Raw genomic sequence first — 12378 nt, 5'->3', positions numbered from 1 at the left:
ACACTGATGGATTTCCATAGAGTTACGATCAATCGTAACTCTATGGAAGACGGGGCCCTGCCTAACTATTGGCCTACAGGAGTACATGTACATAAAGGAACAAGGCATTAATTCATCTTGACTCATTTCTGTAGAAAATTCATCTTATTTGCTTTCCTACAATGTTCGTAACACTGGCAGTGCCACTGCAAAGTTACATGTAACTGGTACAAGTGAGTCAAAAAGGTAGACTTGCTACGGTAGCAGCCAGGTGATACCATACCACTACACTCTCATATCCTATGAGGAAATACATTCAATTTCCACCAATATTATCCTTCAATCTTAGATTCTCTCACCACTAAGTGGCTTCTCTCACACTTCAAGAAACCACCCTTGTTGAGTGTTAATTGACAATTCCTAGAAACATGTACTGTACAAGACAATCTAAGGGACCGTTTTATCAAACCACAGTTGTGTATTACAAAGGAGGTGTTGCAAGAAATAGTTCTGCAATTGATTTTCTGTTGCATTGTTACAATTGATAAATCAATTTTAGCTTTTGCAAATCAGTTAATAATACTCAGCAATCAACTAAAAATTTTCAATTAATTGCAAGACTTTAAATTGATTTGGAAGACCCCCAAATAGATTGTAAGGTAATTGCAACACCCTATCGATGTCAGAAGTGGAATAGAGGTCAAGTGCATCCCCCCCAAAAAAAAATTGATTTGAATATCTATCTACATGTATGAAGCTTAAAAATGTAACTTTGATATTCATACATGTATGTAACACCAAATTTTAAGGAAATTTCATTGGTCGATATATGGATATGCTTGCATGTTGGGTTTATATAGAACTGTAGAGGATGAGATGGAAGAAGTGGAGGGGGTAGAAAGAAGGGAGTAGGGGGAGAGGGGAGGGGAGAGGGGGAAGGGGAGGGGAGAGGGGGAAGGGGAGAGGGGGAAGGGGAGGGGAGAGGGGGAAGGGGAGGGGAGAGGGGGAAGGGGAGAGGGGGAAGGGGAGGGGTGGGAGGGAGGAGATGTGGAAGAGGAGGAGAAGGGGGAAGAGGAGGGGGCGAATGAGGAGGGGAAGGGAGGGGAGGAAAGAGGAAGAAGAACAAGAGGAGGAAGAAGGGAAAGAAAATGAAGTAGCATAGAAAGCAGAAAAAATATACAAGGAGAGGAAAGGTATCAAGAGGAAGAAGAGGAAAAAAAACAAAAAAAAAGAACAACAAAAATAACATGCTGCTCTAAAATTCTGCAGCTTGAACATACATGTACATTGTACACATAGGCAAAATAGTGGCAGATGTTTGATTTAAAGTCATTTGTCATTGTTTTCACACCGACTTGATCTTAGTTTTCCTCTCCCTTAATTAATAACTTCCCAATAGTTACCTAATACTGGTACCCTTTCCAAAAGACTAATTAATACGTTTGTTTGTTGTTCTATGAGGAACCGCTGATGATGGGTTAATGTACTTCTAAATACTACGATTTGACCCACTGCCAATAGGGGAGGGAGGCAGGATGTAGGGGGGTGCAGTACACCTACATTATTATGATCACCAAGGCAGTTGTGATCCAGGTTTGTGAATGGAAAAAAGGGGGAGGAGACAATAAGAAATCAGCAGTGGCCTGATCAATTCTTCAAAATTTTGAAGAAAAAAAGAAAGCAACTGTTATTAAAAACATACATGTAGTGTAATGTAGGTCTATAAAGAGCAAAAAGCTATCGACTATGAACAGCAATGCAGCTTCATGTTTATCTCACAGCAGCATCAGAGATTAAAAATGCCTTGAATAATAAATCATTTCTTGAAAAATTTATATTTACATGTACACATTCCATACAAAAGAAAACAACTGGGTCAAAGTCACTTGCTTTGTTTTGCCACAATTGAGCAGAATTATAGTCTGTCAACTGCATAATAATTTAAAGCCAACGGTACTGTAATTCCTCTCCAACATGATCATAATTCAAATAAAAATGACAATTTAACTACAGCATGTACTTTGCATCACTGTATTAACACTGATTATCACCCGTATCATACATCTGAGCTGGTCATTTACAAAACCGTATTTCCCTGTATTTTATTATTATCAGGAAGGGATAGGTATATTGTAAGTATTTTCCTCGGTCTCAATGCGCGTATTGACTTTGCATGCAGAGACGACGCAAAATATACCTTTGTATTTTCCCTGGTCTCACATCCGGGCCTTTGAGGATGCGAATGAAGTGATACGCTTCATAATGTTCCGCACACCAACGATCTACGTCATAATAAAGACAACGCTGGATCTGGGCGCTTGCAAGTACGTCGATCATAATGGTAAAGTGCAGAGCCTAGACACTGATATTATCATGACACAACAAAACTCTATTCTTAAAAGATATCACTGTTATCATGATTTTTGCTCTAGATATCTGATTTGGATGATAATAAAAATATTGACTGCCCTTCTTTCGGGGAACATCAAATACATTGCCCTTAAAAGACCCATATTGCCCTCGTCTAAAGACTCGGGCCAATATGATTCTTTTGCTGGCAATATATTTTATGTTCCCCTCAAGACCAGTCAATATTATATAAAAATTTCATCAAAAGAGGTGTAATACGAAAGCTATGTCACTGAAGGTTTTGCCCTATTGCACAATAATGGTTGGTGGTATGAGAGTCAACAATGTCAATCATAAGTGTTTATGAAAACTTTACTTGACTCTTTCAATCAATAATGTAGATGAATAATAATTAGTTCCAATTTAACAGCAATTACAAAATTAATGTTACAGAAGCAGTGGAACAATGCTTCACATTTTTTTAGGGAAATTGAAATATTATAGTGAGGGTGTGTTGACTGTGTTCTCATCAGTCCCCTAATAAATATCAAAAGTAAAGCTTTTATTGCATTTTCAGCACACATCATCCCCATCTCTCGATCTTGTCAGCCACAATCACCCTTTAGTAAATTCACTCTCTCTCTGTCTTTCCCACACTCATCAGCTACTGTACAAAACTATAAAGGTAAACTTGCAAACAGAACCTGGATAAAATTTCAGAGATGAGGAAAACTCTAATATGAGCAAATGAATGGAAATTGATTCCCAACGGTAAACTCCTATTTCACTGGCAATGGAAATATTCGCCTTCGATGGAGGCACGCTTGCCTGACAGGCTGACTGAAATACTGTTTGAACAGTACACAGCCGCATGTTTGCTGAAGGTGTTACCCTAACGTTTAATATGAGTTTTTTTTTTAAAGCAAGCTATTGAAAATGTCATTGTTTTATAGCTGTCTGTGAAACATCTTGCTAGTTTATACTTCATTGGCACAAGCTCATCTTCATTATTAAAAATCTCAACTGAAACACCATGTACACTTTATTAGGATATCTCCATATTATTTATTTTCCTCAATATCAAAAGTCAAATAATGATTTCCAAATGTGGATTTCATCAAGTTGAATTTCACTTTGGATTAGAACAAGAACTGAATTTGAATGTACAAGATTGCATGGGTCATAATGCTAATTGTTACCAAAAAAGATATTTTCATACCAAGGAAACCAAAATACAAGGAGAAAATCTATTTTTATCAGAAAGAATAAAATGAAAGGAGCAATCTAAAACTTGTTTTATCAAAATCGGTTGTATAGAGTGAGTTATGTACTGTCAGTTTGAAAACTCTTGTTGTACTTTCTATGGGGATCCTCAAATTGGCAAAGGTTCTTCAAAATTGCTATTTTTGTGGACAACTCTCCATTTGCTTTGTGCATAAATTTTCAGATTTTCCTCATTATCTTTCAAATTGCATCTTGCCTCCTTCTGAGCACAACATATGTCATGGGAAAATACAATTCACATTTCACACCACATACTGTATACATGTATTGTAACGGTCATGAGGAGATAATGTGAAATATGTAAAATAAACAGGAAAATCTGAAAATTTGTGTACAAAACAAATGGAGAGTTGACCACAAAATCAGCTGTTTCCTTTAAATACCCCTAAAATCATACATGTATGAGACATCAACTGTGAGTGTGACCTCAATTGTTAATAAATGTTAACGTTGACATTATCATGTGACCTCCAACTGCAGCATTACATGCAGGTCCCCAAAGTCCATCTACCATCCAAGTTTGAATTAAAAGTGACTTATGGTTGCAGAGTTAGGTGTCATAAGAGAGTCTTGCATGTAAACTTTAACGTTGACCTGAAAATGACCTTTGACCTTACAATGTGACCTCCGACTGCAGCATAACATGCAGGTCCCCCAAGTCCATCTACAATCCAAGTTTGGTTGAAAAGCGACTTACATGTACGGTTGCGGAGTTAGGTGTCATAAGAGTCTTGCATGTAAACTTTAACGCTGACCTGAAAATGACCTTTGACCTTACCATGTGACCTCGGACTGCAGCATAACATGCAGGTCCCCCAAGTCCATCTACCATCCAAGTTTGGTTGAAAACCGACTTACCGTTGTGGAGTTATGTGTCATTAGGTTTCAAATCTTTACAGAGAGACTTTAATCCAGTGTTCTGCTTGTCACTATTCACATTTTTAATAACCGGGATGAATTTTATATTGAATAAATATAATCAAAGAGAACACCTTTTACTGACCTCTGTAGTTTACCTTGACGTTATAATCTAAAGGTTATTTATGGAATCAGGAAATGATATCAATTGGTCTAATTTTTCCTCCTGCTTTGTTTCTCATTTTTGTCTGCTGGTATACTTCCTCTCAATGTGCCGATTCTACACAGAATCAAAGCACATGGTGTACATGTACAGTACATTTTAGAAATGGTAATACATGTAGGTTTCAAAATTGGCCCTGATAAACATATTAAGCAAATAAAAAAATAAGCCTTAATAATATAACAAAATACAAATGTTAAAACCTGATTTTTGTTAAATGATAACAGTAGACAGTTGTTATACTTTGTGGTAATTAACATTACAAGTAGATACTTTACCTCTTTGTAATTAACAAACTTTTGCAAAATAACCCCCAACCCCTCCCCCCAAAAAATGCATGAATCGAAGATAAATACCTTGACTTCGATATCTAGATAGCTATCGATGAGGATCTGTCTGTCAACTTTGAAGTCTGGTGGAGTTAACTCCAGTGTCTTCAGCTGCCTTCTTGGCTCTGATTGGGCAGCTGCCGACGACGCACTGTTGTTAGAACCGTTCTCTCTGTTTGAATTGGTGGAAGATCTCTGCTTGCTACTAGGAAAGAGTTTGAAACCAGTCTGTAGAGGAGAGATATGGGGTAAAATGTGTCTAAATTATCGAGATCATTTGGAAAGGTTAATCTCATTTTCATCTTTTCTTTTAATTTACTGACTAATACAGTATCTTTATTACGGTAAAAAAAATTATCTTCAAAACTATAAAGGATAAATCGATACAAATTTGGAAAATGTACTCCATAGATGTTCAGTTGAAATGTTGAAGGTCTAGAGAACTCAAAAAGAAATATGGTCCTTTTATAATAATTTAACAAAGCATTCCTCTTTTATAAATAAAAAATCACAAATTATGTTCTACAAAATAATACCATGAAAAATGATAGATTTTCGATAGAGTTTATTTAAAAAAATATATTCTTAGGCCTACAGGGGTACTCTGTCTAATGAAGCAATATACAGGTACTGTATATTATAAAGTAATGAACCCAATACAGTCATAGTCATAATAACTATTATAAGGGATTTGAGGTCATTTTTTTTTCATTGTTTTCCTCTATTCGACTCCATAGGTTTGGTCATTGGGTGTTACTGGTTCAATTAAATTGTTCCATTGTTTTAGTCATTTATTGGCATAATGCCAGCTTGTACTAGGCCTACATGTACATGAAACAAAGTACAGAATAACAATGAAAGCAAACAGTACTGTACAGAGAAATTGTAAACTTTTTATTAATTTTTTTATTTGTGAAAAGTTATGTACAACAGCAACTTTTTAGGCATTCAAACAATACAAACTACATCTTTTAGACCACTCAAAACACAGATGGGGGGGGCTTGGGGACATGGACTCCCTCCCCCCCCCAAAAAAAAAAAACACTACCAAGGAAAAGAAAGAAAAGGAGAGACAAGGTGCTCACCACAAGTCTTGTTTTGAGATCAATAAAATATGCAAATGATCTTTTGACCCCTAGATGACCTCTGACCTTATCATCCTCAGGCTCATGAACACATGGGCACTGGTATTTCCCCAATGATTATTTGTTCCAAGTGTAACAGAATCGATGTAGAAATAAAGAAATGAGAGCATGTTGAACAGAAACTAGAAAAAAGGATGGTCATGACTTCCTTTTCATTTGACCTTTTTATCCCTACTTGAAGATAACCTTTGACCCCATGATCCTCATGAACACACATGAGGTTACCCAAGGTTCTTTTTTACCAAGTGTAAATACAACTGATGCAGAAATTAAAAAAAATTAGAGCAATCAGAAAAAAAAAACTTGACCTTTTGACCCCTTGACCTTTGATGCCATCATCCTGTACAACATACACAATATACATGTCCATGTGGTATTACCCACTTTGAGGATCATTTAAACCAGGTGTAGTTAGTGTACTCTTTCCAGAAGAAGAAGCCAGTACGACAATACACCAGACGGTGGACTGTACTGTTTCCAGAAGAAGAAGTTTGATAAAAAAATAGATGCAGAAATGAAGAAATGAAAGCAAGTCGCACAAAAACTTCAAAAAAGGAGGGACAAGACCTCATATCCTTTGACCTTTTGACCCTTTTTAGATGACCTTTGACCCCATCAATATTATGGACAAACAAGTGGTATTACCCAAGGATAAACAAAAGTGAACATAATTGATACAGAAATAAAAAAAATGAGAGCTAGTTGAACATACATTTTACACTTGACCTTTTAACCCCTTGATGACCTTTGACCAAATTATCCTCAACAACACACATGTGGTATTACTCAAAGAGCATTTGAAACAAGTGTGATCAAAACTGGTACATTAATAAAGAAATTAGAGCAAGTTGAACAAAACTGTGAAAAAAGGATGGACGGTTGGACCTGACCTCATATCAGTTGACCTTTTGACCCCTAGATGACATTTGACCCCAACATTCTTCCAAGATCACATGTGGTATTACCAAAGGACTATATCATAATATGTGCCAAGTTTGAACATAATTGATGTAGAAAAAAAGAAATGACAGCATGTCGAACAAAAACTTTAATATTTTTGTAACAACAGACTATAAAATAAACAGACCAAAGAGGAAAAGTGATCACTCTGTTGGTCTCTACCAAGTGGTTCAGGCGAGACAAAAAAGGGATGCATTGTGATGAACATGCCAACATTCATCACAAAATTAGATTTTTGTATTACAACTCATATTTTTTGCATCACAGCTTTTTAGAAATTCATCCCCATACACAATGTCTGGCTACCTCAAGTTTTTGGTTCTTGTCTTGAACTCTAATAAGTGGTAAAAATGTCATTACATGTACATGTAGCTGTGATAAAAAAAAAGGAAGTGACAACATACATTTGCAAAGATGTGCGTAACTGTATAAATAAATATGAAACGCCACTGAGAGGGGTATGTAGCTGTATGTACAGTATGACCAAGGAAAAGTAATACCTCCTCTAGATATGACAGATTGTTCTAATAAAGGTGAAAAGAGGTGTGTCCAATCTAACTATTTACATCATCATCTCTGCCTACAGGATATCCTATAATTCCTCCTCCTTGTTCTAACCCCAAGGGCTTCTTTTATTAAAATGAGCAATCACATCGTTGATTCTCATGCATGCAAACCATCTACAATGTATCATTCTCCATAAAAAAATGATGTTTAAATACAACACTGTTGAGTTCAGGCGATCTTTCACAGGTCTGAAATATTCAATTTCAAACAAAAGCAGTATTTTTACTTTTTTGTAATATTTACACGAACGTTTTCATTTTGATCTTTAGGGCTTGATATTACCTCATAATATAGTGAGAAGTATCCCATATTTACCAAATTGCAAAATAATAAAGTACATGTACATGTACTGTATATTCATATATTAAAGAGACAAAATAGATATAATAAAACAAAAACTATTCAAGATTTCCTCTTTTGAGAGAAAAGGAAAAAAAACGAAATGTTGAAAAAAAAGTGAAGGTGGGGACAAGTGCTCACTAAAATATTCACACGTTTGCATAAAAATAATTCACAAATTTTAAACTCTGTAACTAAAATATTATTCTATTTACATTTGGTTTCTGTTTGTGCTTTACAAGAGTACAATCTGTTTTATAAAGAATGAAGGTCTTGGTTTGGTTTTTAACAATTTGACTGTGTATATCAATGGAAAGACAAAAAGACTTGGTACTTCAGGATGAAAATAATATGATGTAAATAGATAAAGACAAAAATCAGACAAACAAAACAATAATAAGGAATAACAAAGTTATGACATTTAAAGATTTGCATTATTTTGGTAAAACAGTTCTATCTTCATCATGAATATTCAATGATGTCCAATGCCCAAATGAAAATAATTGGGTTTTTTGAAATTGTTTATTCAAATTTCATCCTCCAGGAATTATAAAAAAGATTGGATTGACAAACAATGTATTAATTAATATTATATATTCATTGCTGCGACTTAAAAGGGAAACATACTGTATCAAACACAAATGCATGAAAACATGAAATAATCATTATGTCATACTGTAATAACATGAAAAGGGAAAGTAGGGACATGACGTCATCAGCCCACATAACAATATGTATTTACTATTGTCACAAAATAATGCTAAACTGTAAAATTCAATAACTATTTGTCAATGTCATCAGAATTTGTTGATTTTTTTAAGCATTTTGCTTGGTGTGTGAATTTTACTCTATTCTATCATTTACATATAATTATTTTCAGCCCAGAGAACCCCTTTTATCATTAAAACTTCTCAACTGTCCCCTGAACATATACATAGCCTATATACATGTACATTGTACATGTACATCTAGCTCATCAATAGGTGGTTTCAGACCGCCTCGAAGTTCTTCAGTTCCAGGTATTCTCTGATCAGGAAATTTACCCCGATCAGAAAATACCAGGTATTTTGGTAATGTGAAAGCAAACTACACGTAATTTCCCCGAAAGAAAATACCCGCTATTGGTACTTGGCGAAATTACCAGAACTTTCGCGGGGATTTTTCCAAGGTCGTGGGTATTTTGGCAATCTGAAAGCAAAGTACGAGAACTTGTATCCCATCGATCACCGCGATAAGTGAATTTCCGGTGCATAGCGCGATATGCATGGATATGCGAGGCTGATGCGAGGCCTACCGAGCGAGCAAGCCGGCGCGGCCGCCCGGCCAGCGCCAGTGCATGCAGCGATAAACATACGTACACTTTTCATGCAACGTGACTCGGCGTTTGAATTTTCTTCTTTAAAAAAATTAGTTTTACGAATTAAGGGTGATATTTACCGGTATTCTACATTCTACTGGAGTGAGGAGGCCACCAAGGCCTTAATTTCAATGTGGAGAGAAATCTAGTGCAATTGCAGATAATGATCAAGGGAACAAACGATTTGCACATACGATTGAGTATAGTTAGTACGTGCTAGAGCTAGGCCGGAGGCGAATCTCCCGCCCCGGCCGTCCCCCGATCGCGATACGTACCGCTAAAAGCGCGCGCTTCTTCGTCTGCTACCAGACAGTACTGCGCATGATCATAACTTCGAGAAATTTCCCCGAATCTGAAAAATCTGGTATTTTTAGCATGAAAAATTTCTCGTAATTTAACGGGGATTCTTCTGATCGAAGCGGTTTGAAACTACCTACTTTGACATGGAACTCTATAAAAGTTTCAGGGAAAAGTGAGCTTTGTTAGAGTTTTTCAGCAAGCTACCTTTTTGTCTGAAATAAAATTGTTTAGGACAGTCTCTCCAAGAAACATTAAAAATGAAATGAACAGTAAATTTTACTCAGTTGAACCATGGTTGCACATACATTGCAAAATAAAAAGGAGAGTTTAGCAGCAGCGAATGAAAAAAAAAACTGGCATGGTATTGAGCCACGATTTCAGCCAATTTCCTTTGGGGAAATTATCATCAAATTGCACGTCAGAAGAGTTTGGGATTTGGAGGCAATAATGAGGATGAAAAACAAAATTTTACGATACACACCCAACTGTTGCAGGGCGTTAGACCATGGACCTACTGGTTAGACCAATTTGTCAGGAGCGATTATCGATAGAGAGATAGGGAGAATTTCACACTTGTCTCACAACATCACTCACTTTTTTTGGAAATATTTTATTGCCCCCTGGGGATGCATACTTGGGAAGCTTTATCATCATGCATCAAGTTTGCCCCCTTCTCCAGCATGCAAAGCTCATGCAGACATTATGGGAAAAAAGTCACGCTAGAAATTGCAAGGTCGAATCCCATCAAATAATTTTTTTAACTTCATCAAAGAATTTGTTTTACTTCATCAAAGAAAAGGTTAAAAACCTACAAGTAGGGCTATAACATATAGACATTAGACAGGTCTAATCCAATGTACAATAGTATGCTTTTCCCATTGTATTTCCTATAACCCCATTTTATCCTTAACCCGGACTATCCTTAACCCCGTACTATCTCCTTCTTTTTTTTATGTCTTTCTTTACCCCATACTATTTGCTGAGCCGGGGTTAACTCCTATTAAGCCCCCGGACTATACATAGCACAGCTCATGAATAATGATGATTTTGCCACACAGAGCGTGATTAACATGCAATTTGGACTTTTGAGATTGGCTAATGCTTAGCCCGGTTTAGTTTCACACTGTAGAACTTTCTTAGCACCGCAATTGTGGTGGTAGCACCACAATAAGCCGGCTAACCCTGCTTTTTTAGCAGGACCAGATACATGTAGTACTGTACGATATACCGTGCTAGTCCACTTTGGTAAAACGTATTGTGAAACCAAAGTGGGCTAAACTTAACCCTGGGAAATTGGTGGGGCTATTAAAAGGCCGCCCCCTTTAGCCCCATCTGGCCACCTACATGTACATTGTATTTCCCGGGATTAAAAGGAAAATTTCTATAGTGTGAAAAGCATATGTCTACAAGGTATTAAAGCATCTGCTATTATAGTGCAGGCCTAATACATGTACATTTGACGTGCAATGGAAGCATTTTAATTTTCCTGGATTCAAGTCAAGTAATAGTTGGCAATTAAAAGAAACCCACACATTTGCAATCCTTTTTTTTCATTTTGAACAAAAATGACCAGCACCCCTATGCATGAATGTTTAATTTATCATGGTAACTTTAGAAAGCATCTTCCATTACAGGAGAAGATCCCTCAGACAAAAAGTTTTAAAAAGCTTCATAAGAATTTTATTTTTCAATACACCCCTGTATGTGACGTCATGTGCAACTCTACAATGTACATGTTGGTCTAGGCCTTTTGAATAGCAAAAAATCAATGAAATGTGATTCTCTCTAAAAAAATGTACATTATTGCAATGCACCTTTACAATGTACATGTAGTATCAAGCTCTGAAAAGAGAAAAAATCTTTATCCTATTATCAGCCATCAGAAAATTGAAATATGTGCGTTTTATATCACATAACATATGGGGCAGCTGCTCGTTTATAACGTCACAAAGCAAAAAATTAACATTCTACTCCCTTTTAATAATCTTCATGGATTTTCCTCAGACCTCCATCAACATTTTGATTGTATTTTTCTGCTACTTTTATGACAAACTTTTTGTTAGGATGTTTCGCTTTTTAGTTCAAAATCAGAAAATGATTCGGAAATTTGTAAAAAACAATCATTTGGGATTCCTTTTTAAACAGTAATGACCAGAACCCCATCGGTATTAAACTTTGCCAGTATCAGCCATTGAATCCGTGATTTTAAATGGCTGTTGAACATTGTTGCCATGCCAGTTACCAGTGAATGGTAAAGCTACATGTACCCATCATTCATAAGCCAAGTCAAGTGGTTGGTTATTCCATGGAGCTACATGTACAATATTGTATGATGCCATGTCATGGCAAGACTGTCGTCTAAATATCTACAGGACTTTAATTATATGGGCTGTCAATAGGGCAAACATTGCTAGTTTGTTGCTTTTTTGTATACATGTACAATTCTTTATGTCAGTTATTTCATATGATTTGAAGTTTTGAACAGATAGGGAAAAATCAGACAAACTAAACACTGAAAATTTGATCCAAAATCGGACAAAAACTAACAAAGTTATGACAAATAAAGATTTGCATTATTCTGGTTAAACAGTTCTAGGCATGTCTTCATGAATATTCAATGAGCAAACTGATGATGCCATATTCCCACTTGTTCTGTTGTATTTTTAATATATGAAATTGGGTTTATTC

At 36.1% G+C, this 12378-nt stretch overlaps 1 protein-coding gene across 1 annotated transcript in view; it reads right to left on the bottom strand.

Moving 5' to 3' along the window:
• Positions 1–6384, bottom strand: part of LOC129280475 (cerebral cavernous malformations protein 2 homolog) — a 36204-nt gene extending 29820 nt beyond the window's left edge. The window contains exons 1-2 of the mRNA XM_064112149.1: positions 6343–6384; positions 5050–5250 (exon numbers count right to left, since the gene is read on the bottom strand). Of these exons, the coding sequence (XP_063968219.1) occupies positions 5050–5250; positions 6343–6384 (243 nt within the window). The remainder of the gene's footprint in view (positions 1–5049; positions 5251–6342) is intronic.
• Positions 6385–12378: the final 5994 nt, after the last annotated feature.

The sequence above is a fragment of the Lytechinus pictus genome, chromosome 17 (assembly GCF_037042905.1).
Source record: "Lytechinus pictus isolate F3 Inbred chromosome 17, Lp3.0, whole genome shotgun sequence".
NCBI lineage: Eukaryota > Metazoa > Echinodermata > Echinoidea > Temnopleuroida > Toxopneustidae > Lytechinus > Lytechinus pictus.
This window is presented reverse-complemented; position numbering and strand designations above follow the sequence as displayed.